This window comes from Carassius auratus, chromosome 40 (assembly GCF_003368295.1).
Source record: "Carassius auratus strain Wakin chromosome 40, ASM336829v1, whole genome shotgun sequence".
Classification (NCBI taxonomy): Eukaryota; Metazoa; Chordata; class Actinopteri; order Cypriniformes; family Cyprinidae; genus Carassius; species Carassius auratus.
The window spans coordinates 6455908-6481641 of record NC_039282.1 but is presented as its reverse complement, the minus strand read 5'-3'; the positions used below and the strand labels follow the sequence as shown (position 1 = coordinate 6481641).

At 39.3% G+C, this 25734-nt stretch overlaps 1 protein-coding gene across 3 annotated transcripts in view; it reads right to left on the bottom strand.

Annotated features, from left to right (window-relative positions):
• LOC113058406 (small G protein signaling modulator 2-like) overlaps positions 1-25734 on the bottom strand; it is a 47198-nt gene that overhangs the window by 4215 nt on the left and 17249 nt on the right. Inside the window, exons 3-18 of one of the 3 annotated variants that reach the window (XM_026226275.1) lie at positions 21900-22068; positions 12681-12845; positions 12079-12146; positions 11715-11863; positions 11466-11600; positions 10564-10688; positions 10107-10174; positions 9739-9902; positions 9180-9312; positions 7960-8097; positions 3147-3309; positions 2077-2141; positions 1826-1971; positions 1583-1711; positions 684-866; positions 63-428 (exon numbers count right to left, since the gene is read on the bottom strand). In XM_026226275.1, the coding sequence (XP_026082060.1) occupies positions 63-428; positions 684-866; positions 1583-1711; positions 1826-1971; positions 2077-2141; positions 3147-3309; positions 7960-8097; positions 9180-9312; positions 9739-9902; positions 10107-10174; positions 10564-10688; positions 11466-11600; positions 11715-11863; positions 12079-12146; positions 12681-12845; positions 21900-22068 (2366 nt within the window). The remainder of the gene's footprint in view (positions 1-62; positions 429-683; positions 867-1582; positions 1712-1825; positions 1972-2076; positions 2142-3146; positions 3310-7959; positions 8098-9179; positions 9313-9738; positions 9903-10106; positions 10175-10563; positions 10689-11465; positions 11601-11714; positions 11864-12078; positions 12147-12680; positions 12846-21899; positions 22069-25734) is intronic. The other 2 variants (XM_026226276.1, XM_026226277.1) reach the window with 2 other exon arrangements.

The following is a 25734-nucleotide window of genomic DNA, read 5'->3' as shown; positions in this document are numbered from 1 at the left end:
CGTGATAAACGTAGCTCTGTAATAAACTATGGCGTGTCAGCTTAAACAGTGCATTACTGTACCGTATAAGAGGAGAAGGATGGTGCAGTGTCCTCTGTGGTGGTTGTGAGTTTGTCCAGCTGACTGCAGAGTTTGTCCTCACTCAGAGAGTCCCGTCCTCCCCGCTCCTCCATTACCCCAGTGGGTGTTGTGTCCTCTTCCATGCTCTGTCCGTCATCGATGCTGGACATGATTTGGGAATGTCCAGACGCTACGGAGTAGTTCCTGGAGGAGGGCAGGCCTGAATCTGGAGAGTCAAACTCCACCAGCGGCCTCTCGTCTGGGGCTAGCATGGCCGGGGTAACCACAGTGGTTAAGGTGGGAGTACTTTCGCCGTCACATGAGGTGTTGTGACCCCCCGCGTCAGGCTCATCCACGGACATGAATACCTAAAGAGAGAAAAGAAATGAGATATGACGATTCAATAAGACACTAAATACCTCAGTCTATCTAGAATCCAAGTGCTGAAACGTGTAATCCAAAAACAGACTGAAGTTAACTGCAAGCAAGCAAGGAACTCTTGTATAGTGCTTCTGCATAGTAAGAGGAAGTTTCCAAGAATTCACTTAGGATGGTGCCTATGTAGGCAGTAATGCAGCTTGCTAGGTTTGCCTTCACATGCTTAAACAGAGCTTGCGACTGACCTCGTTGCTAATAGTGGAGTCCCTGTGGATGAGTCGGAGGACGTGGCTGTCTATACTGCTCCCTGACGACAACTTGGCAAAGATGACTGACTGCATCTCCTTCTCCCGCTGCTTCACTATGACCTCACATGCCTTCCACTCCCGCATGACCTGCTGATACCTTGCTGTGATCTTCTCATCGATCTGTGAAACACACAAGGGCACAGCAGACAATCAGAACGTTCATCGCACCAGGACAAAATATTTACCCTTGTGAAAAAGAAGCGTGCTTAATTGCATTGAACATTAATCTTAAAAGTATGTAACTGTATTCAATATTAAGAAAATAAAAGGCCACTTAAAGCTGCAGTAGGTAACTTTTGTAAAAATATATTTTTTACATATTTGTTAAACCTGTCGTTATGTCCTGACAGGAGAATATGAGACAGATAATCTGTGAAAAAATCAAGCTCCTCTGGCTCCTCCCAGTGCTCCTATTGCCATTTGCAGTTACAGACCGCTCCCGCTAAGAAATCAACCAATCAGAGCTGCGGTATGTAACTTTGTTTGTGTTCAAAATGTAGAAAAATGTATATAATAAGCGAGTACACCATGAATCCATTTTCCAAACCGTGTTTTTAGCTTGTCCTGAATCACTAGGGTACACCTATAATAAGTGTTTATATTCGGACTATTTTGCTTTGGGGGTACCGCGGCGGAGTAACCCAGTACCGTTGTGATTCTTCATAGACATAAACAGAGAGAAGTAGTTCCGGCTACGATGTTTTTCCGCAAGACGCAAGCAGTTCTGTTTATTAACCGCTAGAGCATCAAAAGTTACCAAGTGCAGCTTTAAGTGTACTTCAAGAGAATACACAGTTTTTTTAACAAACCTAAGTACACTTCCTATAAATCTTTACCTGAGTCATGTCTTTCTTGTCCATCCCAAACTTGTAGTGGCCCAGAAGAAACGGCCACACTTCCTTTCTGATCTCATGCTCCACCCCTCCATAGTAAACCAACCTCAGCAGCTCCAGCTCCTTATAATTCTGCCAAGAGAGAAAAAGGGACAGATGGAGACAGCGGGACTACTGCAACCTACGGTACGTGTCACTGACCGCTAGTACCCTCTAGTGACCGGAGCTGAAGAGTACTAGGCTAACCTTACAGTCTTTCTGATATTTACTCCACACATCTTTGCTGAGCCCTCCAGAGGCTTCACAGGGCTTGTCCGGAGGGATAGTGTTGTGGTTGACCAGTGCTGAAAGGTGCGTCCTCACAGTGGACAGGTGCCGACAGTAGGCCAGCCCTACAGATGGAAAAGGGGCAAAAGGGCATTACAGTACTGTATGCACAGCTGAGGGAGTTTATACTTACTGTTATGAATAGTTACACAGATTTTATTTGGACTTACAGCCATAAAATGCTCTAGACACAATCTGTCTCTTCATATTTTGGCACAGCATCTTCAGTGGAATACTGGACACAGAAGGGAAACATCCGTTACATCTTTCAATACAAGAAGACTAGCCAGATGCTTTTGCTAAAATATATACAAACTACAGCCAAACTGCAAATGTATTGCACTCATTCAAATATTTTACATATGGTGTGTTTGTTTTTAATTTGGGGACCTTTATATCCCAGGGAAAGTGACTTGGAAATTCTTTATGTTTTTGCTACTCAAAGCTGTTTATGTATCAGTTTTAATGTCAGGCTTTACATTTTTACATCTGACATCCAAAACATAAAAAATTTATTGTGTGATAATGATTTATACAATCTTCATCTTATATCTTCACATACACACAAACACACTGTCAGATGTGGCGTCATTTTCACTATAACCAAAAATATTACCACTAATAAAGTTTTCACTATGGTTAGTGTCAGAGTAAGTAAAGACTTTGAGATGAAAGAAAGACAAATATGAAAATATTGAAATAATAATGTGTATGTGTGAAAATATGATTTAATTGTACATATTTAGGACGCATTAAAGGCTAAGCAAGACAAAGTTGTCTTCCATTTTATTCCAAAAATGTTGAAAATGTATTTTCCACCACATAATAACAAAAACAATACATAGTGGAAATTACAATATTATATACAATTATATAATAAATATGATTAAAAGAGTAAGCTGGTATGTATGAAATACATTAAATTGCTGTTTTTAAAACGTTCTATTCGTCAAAGAATCCTGTAAAATAATTAATCATGGTGCTCACAAAAAAAAAAAAATGTTTAGTTTCTTAAGTAGCAAATCAAGATATTAGAATGATTTCTGAAGGATCATGTGACACTGAAGACTGGAGTTAATGAATGCTGAAAAATCATTTAAAATAATTAAATTGCATTAGAAATTTGTATTAAAATACAAAACAGTTGTATTCAGTTATTTAACAATATTACTGTTTTTATTGTATTTTTTGACAAATAAATCTCCTCAGGACCAGAAATGTAAAAGTACAGCTCTCTCACCGGTCATGCATGCAGGTACAGCTCGCTGGAAGCTCGACGGAAGCGTTGCTGCCCCCAGTGGAGCAGGACAGACAAGATGACATATGACTGGTGCACTCGCCCTGCTGCCATGACAACGGGCTGCCGCCAAAACCCTGCATCTCCTGCATCATGTCCCCGTGGTCTGTTAGGGCGTGGGAGTGGAATACACAGAAAAGAGGCAGAGCGAGAGAAAGAGAGAGGAAATAAGAGATGAATAAGCAAACATGAAACCTGCTCTAGTAACCTGGCATTTGAAGAACATATTTGAGATATACCACTATTTTTATTACTAGGATCCTCTCAAAGCTACTCTACAATAAGAAGCTGTTGTACAGTGGAAAGCTACCATCCTGGGATTCACTGCACATCCCAGACACCATAAAACATCTCTACTGGAAATTAGGCTCTCACAGCTGGACTTGAACGGCCATAAAGCATCAGATTCAGCTCGGAGCTTCAGATTCACTGAATTTCAGGCCTCAGCTCAACCATGAGATAATTAAGGAAGAGTAAATTGAATCCTAACCTGCATTTAAATATATCTGATTTTTAGCAGTTTGTTAATTCTGAATGATATTCAGATTAGGGCTGTCAGTCAATGTAAGAAATTAATTACATTAATTAAATGATATATCAATAAATTAATTAATTAAAATGAGATACTTAAGAGTAAAAAAACATCTAATTTAGAATCATTTAAAGACATTATTGTGGTAGATATAAATCGCTTAACTGACATTAAGAAAAGTGTCTCTAGATGTGATATATGCGTTTTACTTCCTTTTTTTTTTTTTTTTTTTTTTTTACATAAAACTATCCTTTTATCCATAGGAGCTGTTTACACACCGCTTGCTTATGCATTAGTCCATGTACAAATGTGCATCAGCAGAGTCAAGTCTTGCTGTTTTTAAGCATCTCTCACCATCAGCACTGTGGTTTTAATACACCATATCTAAAGTTTAAAGTAGTTTGGCTTCATAAATGTATCTTGATATCCCTTTCTTCTGTTCAATTCTGTTTAGTAAGAACACATTGCCTGCAATCCATAAGTGTGGTTTATCTACTTTAAGCTTGAAGTGCTCTGTTTAACGTTTAGGTGTTGGGCATAATTAACTGTATATTTTGTTCTATTTAAAATAGTACAACTAAATTAAACAAGATAAATTGACAGCCCTAATTTAGATGTAATTTTCTTTCTAGATATTACTTGATGTCAGAAATGGCATTAAACACACATAATAAAATCCAAGCAAACCTGAAGAATAAGGATATCAAAAACATGCATCTATGAGTGAAGAGAAGGAAAAGGTATAAAACGATGCGGGGATGCCATGCCAGGAGCCCTGCCAATCAATCGATCAGTCAATCACAGTGTCACAAATCAAGCCAGGCACTGGCAGAGCTTGGAGAGGAGTATAAAAGGACAGACAGTAACCATTCCTACCATGCTGGATGCATCAGATTAAACCATGACAAAAATCAAAACAAATAAAGAAGAGGAATGTATACTGTGTGTATATAAAATGTGAAGAGATTGAATGAACTCAACCAAAAGAGTCAATAGTAAACGTAAATGCTCTTCACCTTAATTCTTCAGGTTGGAGCTGGTGACCTGCTAAACACTGGTTGTAACCAAAATAACAAGGTGGACGGAGAGCATGTATTCAACTATCTGTCCCTAAAAGTCTGACGTAGGCTATGGGACTTTGGTGAGGCTATGATCGAATGGGCGACGCGTTCACGGAACAATTCATGTCTCTACTACACCAGAACCCCACAGGACCTTACTGATATAATGAAAGGTGACTGCAGTTAGTGAAGAATTACAGTGAACAGCATTGCAGAAAACTGGCTCAACACAGGAGGAACACCAAAACAACAACAGCAACTCAAACCAAAGAGGAAAAGAGGGAATTCATAAAAGGAAGAAGACACAGTTGTGACAAGTAAGCAGTGGAGCACATTCGCTGCAAAGATTCAAACAAAAAAGAAATATAACACATAACGTGCAGAATAGACATGCAAAGCCCTCGAGCATTTGGCAGTGAAACCATATAAAGACATAGAACCTAAAAATAACCAGGACTTCTCTAAGGATTTACTCATGTCAACCAAAGAGTGCAAAAGGAAAACAGCAAATCATCGGAAGCATTGCTGCCTGGCCACCACAGTCAGGCCCAACAGTGCGGAGAGGAGGAGAGTCTGAACACTATTCAGTCCCATACATCATACCTCCTAGGTCAGTCAGGTAGTGGTGTTGGTTTATGTGTGTGAGAAAAAGGAAAAAGGACTAAGGCAGAGCAGTAGTGTGACAAAGTGTGACAACGTGGCAGGGCAGTGGAAGCTCTACCGACTGTGAGAAAGGTTAGTGTAGGTAACCCCCGGCAACGGAGGCGTGGAGGATAAAGAGTGACGACAGAGGAGGAGAGTGAGTCAGGGAGGAGAGAGAGAGATGTGCATCGTACTGACCTTACACACAGACACTCACACACATACTTCAGTTACGAACCCAAATGTAAAAAGGGGTGTTCAGGTTGTGTGTGCATAAACAAATAATGTAATGTAATGATATGCAATATAATATAATATGTTTTAAAATTCATATTTTGTAAATTAAATAAAATGTTTATATTATCAGGATCGGACTGTCTTTGTTGTGTTTTCCCTACCCACATGCTCGTTATGTGTTTCCTGCCCATATATGGTTTTCCTGTTCCTGGTCTCAGTTCTCTGATTAGTCATTCTGTTCACCTGTGTTCCTTGTTAAGTCATGTATTTAGTTCCAGTTTATGCGTTCTTCCTTTGTTGGGTCCACCAGTTGTGTACGTATGTCTTCCTTCCCTTCCAAGTGTGGATTTACACTGTGTGTTGGATTTAATAAATGACAGTCCTTCGTTCCTTCTGGCATTGTATCGTGTCAGAGGACCCGACCTAAACAGTTAATTCTGCGTGTTTCCCCTCTGTTAGTTTTCTGTTTTCCATTCAGTGTTTTTTGTTTCCGTTGTGTTTCCTTCATGGATTTGTTTACGCGAAAGGATCTTTCCTATTGAAGTATGTGGCTGAGTACAGCCAGCTCGCTGTTTTAACAGCGTTCGAGGCTACGCTGAACTCACTGTTCTGGATCATGGGAAATTACCATCGACCTCCCAGACACCACTGGACTGAGCTGGAGGGAAACAATCATCTGGTGTCTGGAGAGCGTCTACCCCCCATTCAGAACACTGCCAGACCCAGAGCCCAGCCCACCATATTCCCCCTGCATGGAGCTCAAGCCTAAGTTCCAGTTGTCAAATCAAACCCAGTAAGGTCTCCTGTTTCCATGTCCAGCCGGTTCATTCCCTTGCTCTGGCTCATCGGCTCTTCGTTTCCGTCTTGGGCTCTTTCGCCAAATGCGCCGCCGTCATTGGTTGGCACCCTGGAGTAGTCAGCTCTTCTTCCTCAATGGCTCCTCCCTCTGTCTGCTCCACCTTGGGTCGCCATTATGGCTGTAGCCTGGGTCCCTCCTGTCATCTCCCTGGCTTCTTACTCCATCTGATCCGCCCTGGCTCCTCTGGTTTCCTCCTTGGCTCCTCCCTCCATCGTCACCTCTCTGGACTCTGTCTGCCAGCCTTCTCCTGGGTATCCAACCTACTCCTGAGGCCTCCTTCCAGTTCCCAATCATTCTTCTGTTGGTTCTACGGCATGAGGTCGCATCTTCCGGGAGGGGTGGAAAAATGTCAGGATTGGACTATCTGTGTTTGTCCACATGTGCTCTTTACCCAGTTCTTCCCATGTTTCCTGCCCATGGTTTTCCTGTTCCTGGTCTAGTTTTGTCTAATTAGTCATTCTTTTAACTTAACGAGGCAATTGGGAGAAACACAGGTTATTTAGTTCCAGTTTGTGCATTCCTCCTTTGGGTCTACCAGTTTTGTACGTGTGTCTTCCCTTCCAAGTCTTTATTTACACGGTGTGTTGGATTTAATAAATTAAAATTTCATTTATCCACAGTTCCTTTGTTCCTTCGGGCAGCGTATCGTGAAATTATGTGAATTAAATTAATAATTATTTAAGGTTATTTAAGGTTAAAACTATACATTTTAGCTAAATATATTTGTTACACAGATAAAAATAGTGCTTATAACTATTTTATTACATTAAATAAAAGATTATATAATATATTTACATTCAAATTATGTAATAATAATAATAACTTTGACTTGGTTATTTTGGGTTAGAACTATACACATTTCAGGAAAATATACTTGTTATAAATATTGTGATTTATATAAATTAAGCTGTTGTAGGCTAAATTTTAAATGCTTATAATACCCAACATAGGAGTGGGTGGCATTTAAGTCAAATTTATGTAGCAATCTGAGCCAACACTGGCTTAATGTCTAAATCTTGTGTTGTTTAGTGGCTTTTCATTGGGGCAACATCTGTTTTACGTACTAAATGTACATTTTCTGCATACTCAAAAGTATATTTGTATTCCTTTTTTCTATTGTGCAGTGGAATGTATGTGTATGTTCCCCACTCACTCACGGTCTTGTGCCACTTGACCTAGCAGCAAATATTACCATAGTTACCATGCATACAGATCAGGTCAACAACTTTAAGAGTGACAAGTGAGCCATGACGCCTGAGGCGCATATTGTGTCTCAATCTGCCCTCACTGACTGACAACCGGCCACACTGCTGGGTCGCTGCTTGTGGGAACCAGGTAACATTTGGGATGGAAAGAAAGAGGGAGGAGGGGAAGGATGAAAGGAGGGAGGGAGGGAGAATGAAGTGGGCCAGTGGTGATAAAAACCTTTCATGACATTAGGATCTGTGAGGTTCCGTGAGCAGATCATAGAGATCATAGCATGAAGTCTATCTTCCTCCTCCTCATCGTCATCCAGAGAGGGCGCACGACTGCCCGTGGTGTGGTGGTAGTTTATAGTGACTGCTTGGGCAATAAAAGAACACAGTTTAGCACCTGCCTCTGAAGCAAAGTCACGTTCCACTCACACACTGCAAAAAAATTCATTTTTAAATCAGTACTTTTGTCTTGTTCTGTTGTAAAATATATAAACATGCTTAAAATTAGCAAAATTACAAAACATATTAATACTTGTTTTAGAGAATTCATCTTGACTTAGGATTTATTTTAACAGTTTTTTTTTCTTATTTTAAGCCTTATTAAATTTAAATTTATTAAACCGGTCATTGTTAAATGGTTAATTTAAAAGTAATTTTTTTTTTTTTTTAAGATTTATGATCAAAACAGGAAAAACGTCATCTTAAATTTTTAATTAAAATCTTAAAATGTATTATAAATTAATAAATAAGGAATTCAAACCATTTCATTTTATAATTAGTATTTATTGAATTAAAAATTTAATTCAAGATATTTTATTTGAAAACAAGGCTTTAAATCTTAAGTGATTTAATTTCTCAAGTAAATGGTGTTTTTAAGAATGTTTAAATATTTGAACTGGAAAACAAGACAGAAAAGAAATTAATTTTTTATATAATTTTTTTGCAGTGCATACATACACAGATATAAAAAGGAGCACTGACATCCCAGTCATCCCAGTCAGAAAATCTAAAGGCTTCATCTAATACCCACATACCTCCCAGCAGCCTCCGTAACGGCTGTTATGTTCCACAGAAAAGTGAGAACAAAACACACAGACAACAATGATATGCGGGGATGGTGTCTGATGCAGCCCTGTTCAGCATTCACACATCCGGGAAATCAGGTCTGGCTGAACAGTGGCTATGAGTGACAAATGATTCAAGATGGCTATATGAGTATTTAGGGCGTTTAAGATGTAGAATGGCCCCCCAAAAAGTACTTTTCTTAAAGTCACACTTAAAATAATATGAATTTACTCATAATGCAAGTTTCATGCATTTTATGTTGGTTTTGAAGTGTTTAATGCTTTTGGGGTCACTGTGGATGGATGGATGGACAGATATTGTGTGTGTGAAGAAAGACAGAGACAGAGATGTGAAGAGGACAGGCACATTTCTGCTAAAACTCACTTGAGTCGTGATGGTGCCCCGGATAGACGATGCGAAACACATAGTCTGCAGCGACCTGTTCCTCTCCATCTCCATCCTGATCCACTAAACGGGCCACACTGTTCCTCTTACGGAGCTTAGGGAAGACTTTGCCCTGTTAGGCAAACACAGAGAGTCATAATCAAACTAAACTTAGCTTCTCACTTCAAATAAGGAACATTTTGTTATTCATTTGCAATGTGTTTAATCATTAACTGGTGGACTGGAGTCATGTGGATTGCTTGTGGATTATTATGATGCATTAATCAGCTGTTTGGACTCTCATTCTGACGGCACCCATTCGCTGCAGAGGATCCACTGGTGAGCAAGTGATGTAATGATAACATTTCTCCAAATCAGTTCCAATGAAGAAACAAACTATTCTACATCTTGGATGGCCTGAGGGTGAGTAAACGTTCTGCAAATTTAAATTTTTGGGTGAACTATTTCTTTAACGAATTAGATGTTTGAAATGCTGCTGACACATCTAAACATTATGTTACATGATAGATCTAAATACATTCTGCAGCAAAACACTCACCTTGCCCTTCTGGGACCAGAGTGGGGGTTCAAGCTGACCCCGGGGCAGTAGACCCGTCTCCAAACAGGACAGGAAAGCCAGCAGGTGACCCCCAGGAGGGAAATGCAGAGGAGGCCGCTGGATCCCATCCTGACTTACTAACACCAGCGAACCCCCACAGTCCACTGAGAGAAAATATATAATATATAATATAACAGATTAATAATTTTATGTAAAAAAATTGGGAATTTATTTATTTCAATATCAATACATTGAAGCTAAAAATCTGAAAAGTTAAACGTTAAAAGACAAATAAAAATAATAATTTAAAATTAAATTAAATTTGTTTAAAAAAAAAGCTAACAATTTTGTCAAAGATGTAGACTCACGGCGCTGGTGACAATGAATGCAGACGATCTGTCTTAAAGGCACAGTCAAAGCGTAGTCCCAGTAGATACTAAAGTGTGACAAGAGGGTGATAATAAAAACATTGAGAAAGAGAGTGAAATATTTTCTGTTAAAACAGATCAGCAACCTAACAATATTTTCAGTGAAATAATCAGTGTTGTTTTGCTCACATTTAGATGTCTATTTGTTTCCCCTTACAAACGTATCTATCTTATCATTACAAACCAGCAATCAGCACATCAGGACACTCAACTTATGTCTTTCCTGTCCATCCTCTGTAAAAGTAATTACTTTATCCTACATACCAATCTCGGACCAATCAATTCAGTTCCTACATGTCAAGTCCAGTTTTGGCAAAATGAACCGCAGTGATTGGTCATCAAAAATCACACCAAACTCGTCTGGGATTTCCCCCTGTGTGTGTACAGGATATTTCACCTCTTCTCCAGGTCACAGTCTCCCAGAGTTCCATTGATTAGCTGATTGGGCGTCCACTTCAGCGTGAGTGTTTCAGCCGTCTGATGAAGGGACAGGTAACCACGCAGCACCTCCATGTCCTTCTTCTGCAGAGATTCAAAGTCGATTCAACACAGCGGCTTCCCCAACCCCTCTAAAATAACTGCCATAATCAGCAGCCTTACACGCTTTTCTTTGTTTATAAGTTAACATACAAGGAAAAGAGCAACAAAAAGGAGAAAAAGGTGTCAGATTAAAAGAATGAAAGAAAAGTGAGTGTTATAAGCAACTGAGTGCCATAAATAAAACGTCTATGACGATTCACTGTGATGATTAGAGCTGTGAAACGCATCAGGTTTCCAATTAAAATCCAATTAAACCTGAATCACTGCAATCCTTTTGGCAAGGGTCGTTTACACTATTGATTTCAGCAAGTCTTTGCCAGACCCAGCACTCTCTGTGCCCAGTTGCATCAGTCACCGTTGCAAATCTCACAAACACTTTCATGCACACATCCAGTCCATGCCTGACTCATTTGATGACAAATCTAATGTGGTGTAATGGCTAATCCAGTCTGCCTTTTCCAGTTCACAAGAGTAGCCAACTAGCAGCTGGGAAGTCAGCATGGGCCGCAGAGCTAAAAATGTCAGGGAAAGCCATCTGACCATTCATTGCACAAGGGAAGATGACATTTTGAATAGTTCTACCTACTTACAGTACAAAGAGGCTCAATTCCCATAACCAGCAGACCTTGAGATCCATTATATTGATTAGATGAGATTCACTGATCTACAATCAATCTCTTTTTTTACAGCCATCGAAAGATCTGTAGATGCAAATCAAATCAAGTGCATTTGCATCTGTGTGTCTGTGTACTGTCTTACCGGTTGAACGAGCACATTGTTTTTTCCGTAGAGCAAGTGAACGCGTGAGTTTTGGTGCAGGGATTCAACATACTCTCTGGCCGAGGCTGCAAACTTGTCTTCAGACATGCTTCCTGAGGACTGACGCTTTCGGATCTGAGGAACAACAAATGAATATGAGATATTTATGCAGTTTAAATTAAAATTAATTATTAACTAAAACAAATATACTGCACAATCACCCCTATACAATGTGTATGATATTCTCACCCCAAGTGCTGGTCTGCGGCCCGGCGACACTTCTTGGCCCCTATGGGCCCCGTGAATGCGATGCCGCTGGACCAGCTCATTGGCTGAAGGGTCTGTCCAGAAATGATCCAATGTCTTGAGCTTAGTGTACTCCAGAGCGCAAGGCCCAGCTATGGATGAAAAAATATTAATTTCACATTAAACAAATTGTAATGGGTTAACATATTGTGATGAAAAAACATACCAGAGAGAATTATAATAAAATACTGAAAGCTAATATTTGAACACAATTTTTTGCAATTTAATGTTCTTCAGTGATCTATAATTCTCTATTAGCTGCATTGTGAGTAGACAGAGTGTGTTTTTATGCTTTAGATCGACTCACCCAGGAGTGCCGCCAGTATAGGGCCAAACACTGAGTCATGCATGAGGGCCTCCTTTTCATAATACTTACTACAGACACACACAAACAGCAAACACACAACGTGTATGTCAATAACCAGAGACCTCTTTCAAAGGCTGAACAAATAACTGCATTATTTCACAAGCTCCATGTGACAGTTCAAACAATCACCATGGACAAATGATATAGTTCAAGCCTTAATCTTGGCAAATAACACTTTGCATAAGAGAGATGAGCAACGCATGTTATGCAGTCACTATTATTTAAGAAAAAAATAGGCATACACGGATATTAAAATTCCATCTGATATCAATAAGTTGATTATTTGAAAATGTTTCCATGTTATGCTGAAAACAGATGAATGTGTGGTATTAAAATTCTTTATTATTGTGACCCAATAAATAAATGTAAAATCATAAGTCATAAATCAATCATTTTAAATATGCTATAGGCATTGCGACATTATAATGTTATGATTTTCATTTGTAGACTTGATAAAGATTACAGTGTTTCATTTCTTTTTATCCTAAAAACTAAATCATACAAATTTGCATGAAACGAAATGAAGTACTGATGCTAATTACCTTGCATTATCCACAATATACTGCACAATTGTGTCCAGGACTTTATCAAAGAGGGCCGTGCGGACCCATATGTGCTTGATGGCCTGTGCAGAGAGTGGCTGAGGCCCTTGGCCAACGGAGGAGCCTTGCCTCCGGAGGGGCTCCTGTCCGGTGCTCGGGGTTCTCCTGAGAAAAAACATCAATAATGCATTCATGCACAAGAATTCAAGTGTATATGACAAAAATGCACACAAAACATAAGCAAATAGAGTCATCACAAACCAAGTCTTACGTCACATTTTTTCATCACTTGATATTTATATCGATTTACAATTTTTCTTGGACATTCTTCCAAGAAATTACATGAATTTAAGAAAGTAAAGTAAAAAAAGTTTGCTTTTTGCTATGACCAGGCCTTCCTTCAATCATTCTGTGTTTATAGTTGTCCTTGTATAACCTGCTAAAATCCCATAGTTACATTGTCTGGCCTCATGAAAGAAGCAAGAGACACAAAAGGGATTCTGACTGTGCCTGCCAGTGGGTGTTTCGAAGTGTTTGTGAGTCCATATACTTGTCCATACAGCATCTCGACAGGATGACCTGGCTGCTCATCTACAACAGTGCAGGAGGGCCAGCAGAAGTCACAAAGCCCACTCGAACCCCTTGAGCCATTCACCCAGGGGATACAACACACATATTCACACAATGACAGGGACAGAGCATGTGTCATCTCTAAAGACTCACCTAAGAGCATTAAAAGAGATAAATCCCACAGATAAAAGACTAAGAGCCGGAACATCTAAAATTAGAGTTGCATCATAGGTCATAGAAAACCACCATTATGCTAATATTCAAAAGTTTGGGATCAGTAAGTGAGTTTAATGCTTTTGTTCAGCGAGGATGCATTAAAAATTGACAAAAAGTAAGGCTAAATTTAATTTCTATAAATTTCTATGCATTTTCGATTTCAAAATAGATGCTGTGCTTTTGAACCTTCTATTCATCAAAGAATCCTGAGAGAAATGTATCGTGATTTAAAATAGAAAAGAGTTCTTTTAAATTGTAATACTATTACAAAATATTAAACTTTTTAAGTATTTCTGAGCAAATAAATGCAGACTTGGTGAACATAAGAGACTTACCCTGTCCTAACTACATGTGCCACTATGCTGTGACGTGATAAAAGTTTTTTTTTCCTATGTTTATCAGAGTTTTTGTCCTAACCAGCTGCGACAGCGACACGCGAAGCTGAAAGCCAGACTCCAGCTCCAGGGTGACAGAGACTCGTCACTCTGCTCAAGGAAAAGAAGAAATCACAGAAGATAAAAAAAAAAATAGCTTTAGGGCACTGTCACAAGCTAGTGTAGAAAGCCAAGATTGAATAGAGCTGGGGGGTGTGACTTAAAAATGACTTAAAGCAACAGTTCACCCAAAAATGAAAATTCACTCATCATTCACTCATCCTCATGTCATTTCAAACCTGTATGATTTTCTTTATTCTGTGGAAGACAAAAGAAAGTATTTTATTTTTCTAGGTAGTTTTTTTTTCTTTATTGTTATTTTGGACCCCACTGACTGTAAGAATGAAAACAATTATTGTTCTTCAATTATTGTATGTTTAACAAAAGGCAGACAATGACACGAGAATGAGTAAATAAATTGTCTTGGGGTTAACAATCCCAGTTTTAGGCTCAAAATAAACCTGGAATATTCCTTTAATCCAGTTTCTGTGACTGAGCCCATCTGAGATCCATTCAGAGTCTGTGGAGAGCTGGGAGGACTGCTGTAATGTTGAGTCCACCGATGAGAGAGTCCATCATGGGCGTAAGCCAATAACACCCCACAGCCATCAATCTCCCTCCAGCTCGGATATCACACTACACCACAGCTGCAGGCACACCAGAGATGGATGAGTCTGCTGTCTGCGCCACAGCGCCCTCATCTTCTCTGATTTACATAAGCATTGATCGCGTAACGGCCTACCACTTACACGGTGTGTGTGAGTGCTGGCCGCAGCAGTGGACATTCAGTATAAACAAGCAAATAAATCCCTGCACCTGAGATGAGCTATGCAGATGCTATGGAGATGAAACTGCATTTCTGCTCCAAGAGCAATAATGTAGAGCATCCAGTGCAGCTTCAGAGGCCCATTAATAAGGATGCAGTGGGAAAGGGTCCATTGAGTCCCTAATGAATCCACAAATAGCACATATTTTTCTATAATGGCGCTAAACTGCACATTTAACTGTTCATGGCAAGTTGGCAACATACAGAAGCTACTTTCCACTGCCAATTTTCAACTTGAATTGCAAATTACACTACATAAATCACAACTGTAATATTGTTGCACTGTTTGTCTTTTGCTTGGCTGACTAGCTTTGAGCTTATTTACACATAATACAATCATTTTACCTTCGCATCCATGTTTATTTGTCAGCTTTAATAACAGATTACTAATACTGTATATAATTATGATTTTTTTTAAAGAAATCTCTAATATGCTTACCATTAAAAATTATTGAGCATTAAAAATATATATTTTTTTATAATAACTGAGCAACAATCAGCAAATAAGAGTGATTTATGTAGAATCATGCTACACTGATTTTTTTTTTTTATAATATCTAAAAATATAAAACAGTTATTTTAAATTGTAATTGTATTTCACGTTTTTACTGTATTTACTGTATTTTTTTTTATAAAAAATAAGTATAGCCTTGGTGAGTAAATGATGAAATCATTTAAACAATGAAGTACAAATGTGTTTTGGGTGCAATTTAACTCTCTTGCATAAGAAAGTAATGACATGGAGTTGCTTTTTTAGACCTGATTCTGAGCCCTGAATTGCTGCGGTAGAGGTATTCCATAACCAGCGAGCATCTTGTTGCTCTAGCAATGGTGACACCATGGTGTTGCTGTGGTAACGTGAGTAACCGAGCGAGTGCGGTGGGGGAGGGATGCTTAAAATGGACAGGCAGGGAACACCACAGAACATGTGACCTGCAGCACTCTACATTAATGCTTTAAATGGGTGTGAGAGCGGCTACTGTACAGACACACCAAAGTGGCTTCAACTAATCTCTGACCACAACAGAGATGTTGAGTCACCTGGAGATTGTGGCTATTAGGCCAGAGCGGTCCACTCTTTAGTGGCACATTGGCCATGTGGCTCTGCTAATGGAGAGTTAATGGGAAAATAAGAAGCTGACCGAAGCCCCAAAGCATCCGCCCAAACCATTCCTCATTTAGAGTGCTACAGAGCCAGGCTTCTGTTTAAAGCCCAACGAAGCAGCAAATCATGCCTCTCCACACACCAGATGAGATCTGCTTCCTGCTTTCATCATCGTCTGAACAGCTTATCAGTCATAAAGCATTGCTTATATCACTAATATTATCAGATCCAGTTTATGGCTCTCTGTCTTTTAGCATCTCTACTTACAGTTCATATTAATAGGCAGAATAAGAGGCAGTTAAAAGAATGTAATTTTTCAATGTTAAAATGTTTTCTCCTGTTGTAGTTTAAAATACACAGACAAAACATTGACTTTAAAGTGGTCTGAGAGTGAATCGTGATATATATTGACTTTTAGTTAAACTAATGTCATAAATTTAGAGTGTGAGTTTTGCAGTTTGTACTGTTAAGTGTTGTTCACGAAGAGAATGATAACTATAAGGCCGGTGACACACTGGATGCGTGGCGCAAGCGTCTCAGCCGCGTGGCGTGTCGGTTTTTAATTCGGCTCCCATGTTAACAGGTTAGAGCTTACAGACCGCCTGCGTGAGACGCGCGTCTCAGGCGCGGCTCAAGCCGCGCGGCAAACGCTTGCTTGCTAGAAATAGAACCGACGCCTATTTTTACCGCGACACGCGCGCGTGTTGGAAGCTTTTCCAGGCTAAATATAATAGGAAAATGTGTTTAAATGTCATTTTGTACACAAATACATATGAATTCCTGATATTTTGTTATTTGAAAGTCTATAGGTTGACATAAATTCATATATAAATGTAATAAAATAATAATAATAATAATGATCGATTTTCAAATATTGCACCTGTCAAACATAATCTATTTCGCCGTCAATACTTTTGACGGTGTCCTTTATCAGTAGGCGTAGGTGTAGCTGTGTAGAAAAAAGTATATATTGTTGTAATGAAGACATGAGCCTGGTCTGTCAACGGTCTTCCTCTACAGCAGCAGCGCGCCAGCGCCGCGTCAGGCACGCTTCTGGTGTGTAAAGACACAGAATCCACCACGCTTCTGGGACGCTTCTGGGACGCTTCAGACACGCGGCGCTCACGCCAAGCAGCCAGTGTGTCACCGGCCTAACTATAACTATATAAAGATTCAAAAATCATTCTAATAGAATTCTAATAGAATTCCAAAACCCCAGCTACTGTATGACTATAACAACACAGAGGAACTATACCGTTGTAATCACGTTCAGATTTGTTTTGTAAACTTTGTAAATTGTAATTCTGCAAACTCCATGTGAAATTAATTCATCAGATTTTATAAAGTTTCAAGTTTACTTTTTTTATATAGCACATTATTATTTATATAGCACATTTAAAACAGCCACAAGACTGACAAAAGTGCTTTAGACTAAGAAACAACGTCATAAAATTAGAAAAATACAAAACTGCAACCAGAAAGGAAAAACAAAATAGGAAATACAAAATGCAAATATATATTCCTTATAGGCCAATGAAAACAAAAAGAGACTTTGTTTTTAAAAGAGACTTAAAAATAGTCAGGATGGGGGCCATTCTGATCCCAACCGGCAACCCAATTCCTGAGAAGGCACGGTCACCTCTACGCTTGAGACTGGAATGCAGAATTAAAAGAAGGTTCTGGTCACAAAATCTTCTCAAAGGGGTATACTGATGCAGCAATTCAGATAAATACATGGGTGGTTAATTGTGCAGAGATTTAAAAACAAATAATAAAACTTTAAAATATATTATAAATTGAACAGGCAGCCAGTGAAGGGCGGGGTGACGTGATCGCTTTTTTTCTTTTTTAAAGGAATCTAGAGGCAGCGTTCTGGACCAATTGAAGATGGGCAATTTGAGCTTTGGAGATGCCACAGCATGAAGAGTTACAATAATCAAGATGTGATGTAATAAAAACATGAACAGCAAATTCCAAAGTCTTATCAGTGAGAAAGTGCTTAATTTTTGCAAGTATACGGAGCTGATTAAAACTAGATCCAATCACAGCCTAAATTTGTTTACGGAATTTTAGCAAGATTATCATCTAAAAGAACATCCAGATTCTGTACCTGCAAGGATCTAAAAGCTGATAAAGGTCGTAGGTAAAGATTGAAGTCCTTCATATTTTCTGATGGACCGAAAATTATCACTTCCTTTTTTTCTTCATTTAAGGATAATACATTTTGAGATAGTCAGGATTTAGCCTCGTCTAAGCAAGATGAGAGAGCAGACCTGGCCAGTCGATCATTCTTCTTAAAAGGTAAATCGATTTGCATGTCGTCAGCATAAAAATAAAACGACACCCTGTGTTTTCTGAAATGGAGCCCAAAGGTCATATACAACGAAAATGAAGTGGAGGCCAAAATAGAGCCTTGCAGAACGCCACAGGGGAGAGAAAAATTCTCCTAGCCTAACCACATATTTCCTGTCAGATAAAAATGACTGGAACCACTTTAGAACTTTGCTGGAGAGATCCACCCAAGATTCTAGTCTATTGATTAATATAGAATGGTTAATAATTTCAAAGGCTGCTGATAAATAAATAAAAAATGAGGATAACAGAATAATTCGTATCAGTACTGTCAGAAGGGCAGATTCAGTGCTGTGGGCAGCCTTAAAACCATATTGAAAGTGCTCAAACAGACTATTTAAAGCAGAAAAATTGAAGTAGGGAAAAACACAATCTATTCCAAAACCTTAGAATTAAATGGTAAAACAGAGGTAGGGCGATCATTTTTTTAAACCGAAATGTTGAGTGAAGGCTTCTTGAGGAGAGGTGTGACAGTAACCACTTTCAGATGAGCAAGAACCACCCCAGTTGAGAGACACTTAATAAAAAGGACACTAGGCCCAGTCCAACCGAATCGACAATTTGTTTAAAAAATCTAGGATGGATGGCATCATATGAAGGAGAGGATGGTTTCAACTCAATAAAATGTTTATCTTTATCTTTAAGTGACTGAAGGGAAACAGGATCAAAAATATCCCAAGAGGCAGACAACGGCGAGGGGAGAGGCAACTCAATAGGAGAAATATAAGCAACCGGTTCTAATTACTTTGTACTTAAAAAACCTTGACAAGCTTTCAAAAAGATTGGCATAGGGAACAGACACAGTATTTACCAGGGGACTAATAGCAGAACTGATAACAGAAAACTAAATCTTAGGTCTGGACTGGTAAATTAGAAAAATAGGTTGCTTTATCCAATTTGGCGACACTATGATAAGCCAATAAACTGTCTTTGAACAACTGTTGTGAAATGTGTAAATTGTCCTTTTACCACTTACGCTCAGCCTTTCTACATGTTTGCATTAGCAGCCGAGTCTCAGCAGTATGCCACAATTCAGATTTAGGCTTAGGCTACGTTCACACTGCAGGCTGAAACGACCCAATTCCGTTTTTTTTGCACCTATGCGACCTATATCTGATCTTTTCATGACAGTCTGAACGACACAGATCCTATCTTTTCAAATGTGACCCAGGCCACTTGGGTATGTGGTCCTGAATCCGATACGTATCCGATCTTTTGAAATGCGACCTCCGTCTGAACGGCAAGGCCACATGTATCCGACCCGCACGTCATTGATACGCTACAAACGTCATAATTCTGCGTTGAAGTAGGTGGGAACGAGAAGATAAACGACAACCATGGCGCACGATGCTGCTGAGACTAGTCAATGGAAGGGAAGCGAGGTCACAGATTTAATTAATATTTGGGGTGACTGCTTTATTCAGGCCAAACTCGAGGGCTCTTATCGGAACCAGGTGGTTTATGAAAACATTTCCAGTGAAAGAGCCGAGCGTGGTTACAGACGATCCTGGCTCCAATGCCAGCGAAAAATAAAAAGCCTCCGAGCCAAATACAAACATCCGTGGATGCATCCGAAAACTGAAAAATGCTGCCTTCGGAGGACGCATTTTAAGGTCGTGAGGCATCAAGGCACGTCCAAATTCATTGTTAGCTTCACTTCCTGTCTCCTGAGATGCCTTCATCTGGCCGATTTTTGAAGGCAGCATTGATGTATCCTTCGCTGCCTTTGATATCCCACATTCTTGTGCGTTACATTCTGTGAGAGTTAAGCAAACAAAAGAAAGATAGCGTCTGAAAGTTGCGGTCGGTGGTCAGTTTGTGAGTAAATGTATGTTTCTGATCAACGTTTTCCACTTTTGATGTCATTTCTAGCGAGAAATCAATATTGCAGTAATGAAATATTCACTTAGTTATCACCAAAGCTCTCTATGTTTTGCTGTAGATCATTAAACCATTGCCTCAGAAGCCTGTCCAAAATCAGTTTCGTGAGGTGCCTTCATGCAAAAACGCTGCCTGCAAAGTCATTGCCTGATAAGACAGCGAGGCAGCAAGTCACCTGCCTAAGTTTTCGGATGCAGCCCATGTTTAACGTTAGCTACTTCCGCAAACAACGAGTGACGTCGTTCACCGTTGAGTACTCTTCTGCGCATGTGGGTCACTTCTGGGTCATTTCACGTTCACACAGGAGATCACAAAAGGTCGCATTTAATTGGAAATGTGAACGACCTTGCAAAAAAATCGAATTTTTTCAAAAAATCGGAATAGAGCATTAAGCCCTGCAGTCTGAACGTAGCCTTAGAGGCTTTAAAGGAGCAGTCACATTCTTTACATCGAGCCAGGCACTATTTACCAGACTGAGCTTTGAGTTTGTCCACATCCAAGTCCGATCTGAGTCCAGGATTAAATGAGAGCAGGACTTAGTAAAGCATTGATGAAAATTACACCTAAATGAGGAGAGTAAACCCAAAACAGTGATGGTGCTTTAGTAGAAACATGAGATAGACTAGGAAGAGACATGGAAAATAAAATATGCTTATGATCAGACAGCATATAATCAGAAACAGTAATATCAGTAATATCAACCCCATAAGAAGGAACAATGTCCAGAGTATGACCATGGATATGAGAGTGGCCCACTGTATCACCCACTACCAATTAAAAGTGATAAAATTTAGTGACAATGAAGTCTGTGAATTGCTGTAGAAAGTCCTTAAGTGAATGTGGAGAATGGTAGATCACCCCAAAGCAGGCAGGACCGTTCCAGTGTAGATGAAGAAGTCTAGAGGCTTCATAGCTGGTACAGATATCCACAGGGATGGAGCGACATTGTGCACGGTGAGATTTTTCCATAAGACACTAACCCACCCCCTCTTCAATTTTGGCGAGGGGAGTTAAAAATGTACAGCCAACCGGGACCAATTCAGAAAAGGGATAAGATCGCCATCCTTAATACAGGCTTCAGTTATAAACATAAAATCCTAATTTTGCAAAGAAGTCATTCACTAGAAAAATCTTATTCACCACTGAAGGAGCATTGATTAAAACCATATTGGGTGGACCAACAGTGCCAGGGGAGAGTGACACTTTGCACAGCGGACATAGCACACCATGAGCTGTTCCAATTCTCCGGAGATAGTAGCCAATCCGAGGAAGGCCAACCCAAGGACGGAGGGCGGGAACAGGGGAAGAACAGGTCGAAGCCACCAGTGAGCCTGATCCAAGAGCATTTTGAGAAAAGGCATGCAGACGGTCTTTCAGCTTGACTGCAAGTCCTCCCCGAGACACGCATCTCCTCCTGCACTTCCTCCATGGATTATTAAGAAACCAGCGGTGAATGCACGCCAGAATGTCCAATGTAAAATAACTCTGAAAAATGCTGACCGAAAATCAAAAGAGACTAGAAATCATAAACCACAAGGGAGCCACAGTTTGATTACCAAACAAACAACCAAACTATCAGACAAGAGAACAGCGGGTGGCAAGGCGACACTGGCATCATCTGTATCAGAGTGTGTTACATAACTATCTAAAACAGTCAAAAACATAAGCTATATTGCTTTTGACTAAGATTAGCCAATAGCCCAAATGGCCTAGATGATGTCAGTTGAAAAGAAAGTAATTTCACAAGTGTAGTTTACTAAAGATAAAAAAAAAAAAAGAGATGAATAATTTTTATGGAATAATGCGCATCATTTGTGCACAACAAAAAGTCAGACCTGGTGATTTCAGCCTGCTGCTGTAGCTGTTCTTGAACCTTGCGGCAGATCTCACTCGCCGTGGTGTTCACCTTGCCAATCTTGGTGAAGAGGGCGGCAATCTTATCGCTGCGGAGGAATCCCGCCGCTCTTCGCTTCAACAGGTGGCTTAAGCAAGCCTCAATGGAGCCTGCAGAAACAGAGGGAGGAGTTGACAAGCAAAGATCAAACACTGAATAAACTTAAGCAATTTGCATCTCATTATTTTCAACTGCTTTATGAATCCCTTTAATAACAGCCATTTGTTCTCACATGTCAAATTTTCAATTCCATTTCTTTCGCAGGAGGCTTTACTATAGATGAACTTGCACGATGCAAGGGAAAATCTTATTGCAGAAGTAATTGTGTTCTGCCTCATACTTCTCATTTTCCTTTCGTGAGGTAAACAGCCATGACAGAAGCGCAAATGCAACTGGGAAAAAGATTTACCGCTGGTTCCTGAAGCACAGCTAAATATTTCAGTAACTCAGAGTCAGGGCGAGCTACCTGTTACTGCTCCTGCTTCTGCTAGGATTTAGTCCCCTCAAGCACTGTGTGCTCACTTCAAAAATAAATAAACAACGACAACAGTTCCCCAGTCCCCTAATCTCACCAATGAAGAATAGAGCAGATGTTCATATTGCTGTAAACGACTAATGCGTTCGTCCATCTTTCTTGACAAGTAGCCAAGTGCACATGCGCCAAGAACAACAAAAATTAAGATAAATGAAGAAACCTTCACGGCAAATGAAATCAAGATTATTCTTTACATGATTGCAATGAAAGGCTAGTTATGAGATTTGCATTTGCCATGACAACTAAGTCTACCTGTCGCCTCGCCGCATGATTGATGCTATCAATATCTGAGCATGTCACATTATCTACTGCATTTGCGAAAGCAATCAGATGTTTATGGTGGTAATAGCATTTTTATTGCTTGGTTTGTGCCACCCGGGGCAGCGGCTTAAACGTTCTCAGCTTCAAGTTTTTCCTGTTAAGTGCCTGTTTGATAAATTTAGAAAGTTAAATTGCACATTGATGATGGGGAAATGGGTATTGCATTGGACTACAGTAGTTGACATCCAGAGGCATTGAGAGCCTGGTGCAATTCAACCACTATTCCATTGGTAGTAGATGTTTTTTGAATAAGACGTTTAACGTATAAGAGAGCCGAAGTTGTGCAGCCCTGCAGAAGGAGACCTGATCAACAAGCTGCAAATATGTTGCTAATCTACACCTCTAATTTCAGAACATACAAGAAGATGAATCATCTAAGTGGCTGCTGAGTGCTTCCCCCTTGAGAACCCAGCACGATAACTGTCTTCTCCCAAAAGCAGCTCTGATTTGAACAGTAATGCCCTGATAGCCACTAACAGAAATGGCACTTCCTGTGTTTCTTGGAACCATCATCCATTGAGCAACAAACGTGCAGACAAAGTGCTGAATGCTCCTGAAGATGTATTTACATAATCTCTCGGTCCCTGCTGCTTTAAGCGCCTCCTGCATGCATCCATACACCCACAAGCTGCTCTGGTCTCAAGCTCACGACACACATTTGAATGCATACCACTGTATCAGGGAAAATGCATACATGCATATAAATAAACTCTTAAAACACACTTTACACATTTTCACTATTCAGTTTTTTCCTTTACTTATGTCCGGCTCCAAAAAATGTCATACTGCTTTGTCTTCCTAATGCTTATCTCATATTATAAGTATTGTAAATTGACTTATATTGTTGCTCTTTGTCGGCTTGATTGATTTTATTGTCCTCATTTGTAAGACACTTTGGATAAAAGCATATGCTAAATGATTAAATTCAAACATAAATGCAATGATTGTAATAAGAAATGTATCTTGAGTACTAAATTGGCATATTAAAATTATTTCTGAAGGATCATGTGACAATGAAGCCTGGAGTACTGCTGCAAAATACAGCTTTGCTATCAAAAGAATAAGTTAAATTTTTTATTTTTAAGTCATTTTAAATTACTGTGTTTTTGACCATATGTTGATGAATTACTGACCCCACACTTTTGAATGGTAGAGTATATAAAATATAACAAATCAACCAAAAGTTGAAGAAACATCCAAATAGATTGTGGATGGATGCATTGATTCCTAAAAACAATGCAAACGGCAGATTTAATGACAGATTCATTAAAAGGCTTCATATGATTCAACTATAACATCCTCTGTCCAATAAGAACAGCACTGAGAACAGCATCTGACAAACCACATTTGGATTTAATAAGCAAAGGAATTAGACATATAACCCCTATAAATAACGCTGTTTTACATCTTTCCTTGTCTTAATGGGACATTAATGACCAAAAGCCTCCTGTGTTCTTTTAGTCATGGAAGCTGAAGTATGTAATTTTTAAATACTTACTTCCATCCCAGTTTATACAACTACGGTACATGTAAGCTATTGATAGGTTCCTTTTCTTCAAGACAAATTACAAAGCAGTTAGTTCATAGATCAACATTGGCATGTTAGAGAAGAAGATCTAATTAGGCTAGAAGCACAATTAACCATAAGACAGAGCATGTCAATAGAATACAGCAGAGCACATCATCAAAAAGCCATAGTATTGATGCACATCACAGTATTGAGTTCAGCTTTTGAGATGTTATGACATCACACACGTGAACGCGCTCACAAGCGACTATGTACATTGATCGATGGCTGTAATCTGAGCTACTATCATCTCTGTGAGAGGTGGGGGGCTGGATGCCGGCAGCTGGGTGCGATCGCTGCCGTCCGTAGGGAAACACACCTGTGACTGTGCAGTCAAGCTGTGAGTCACAGTAACAGACAGTAATGAACTGCATTACTGAGGTACTCGGCAGCTACACAGAGCGTGGGCGACAGGGGGAAGCGGGGGGCTTGAGAAAGAGTTGGATGACCATAGGAAAAAAAAAGATTAGACAAGGGCAGGCCAGGAGAAAGCCAGAGTTAAAGTGATGAAGAGTAAGAAAACGAGAGGGGAGAGAGCGTGAGAGAAACTACAGACCCAAAAAAAGAGATTAATAAAGTGGAATAAAAGGGGAGAAAGACAATGGCAGAGGCTCGGTGACTCATCGGTCTCTGGCATAAAGAGGGTTTAGCACTGCTATACTTATTAATCAGCCTGATCTTTGTCCCTCAGTCTGGACTCAGGCTGTGTCCTCAAGAACCGGCCTTACGGAAAAAAGCATGTTCACAGAGACCATACTAATGACAACCGGAGAAGATGAGATTTTCCACTGGACGGCACTATATAGTACTGATCATTTCCATAGGAAAGTGTTGGTTTAGAAAGAGTGTAAGAGTATGCAATTCAATACGATTATGTTCAATTACTTTGTTTCAATTCAATTAATTAGGATGAATTATTGAGTGAAATATTTGTGTTGTTATTGTTAACCAAAACTATTTAAAAAAATCAGTAATTTAAATAAAACGGAAATGAGATAAAATATAAATATTATATTAAAAAACATAAATTTAAAAAATGAGAATTCAAAATTTTGCATTGGTAACTATCAAAAATAAAAGTAGTTTTAGTTGATGTACTAAAACTAAAATTTAAATACAAATAAATTAGCTAGCTAGAAATTGAAAAAACTAATAAAAATGACAAAAGCACATCAGAAAGTTACTAAAACCTAAATTACAATTTAAATGAAAACTGAAAAATATGAATAACTACAACAGGATATAAATGATATTTAAAAAAAAACACGTATTTACTCATCCTTATGTTGTTCAAAATCCATTTGCTGTTATTTGTTTCTGACAGGAATGACAACGAGGCTAGAAGAGATAGCA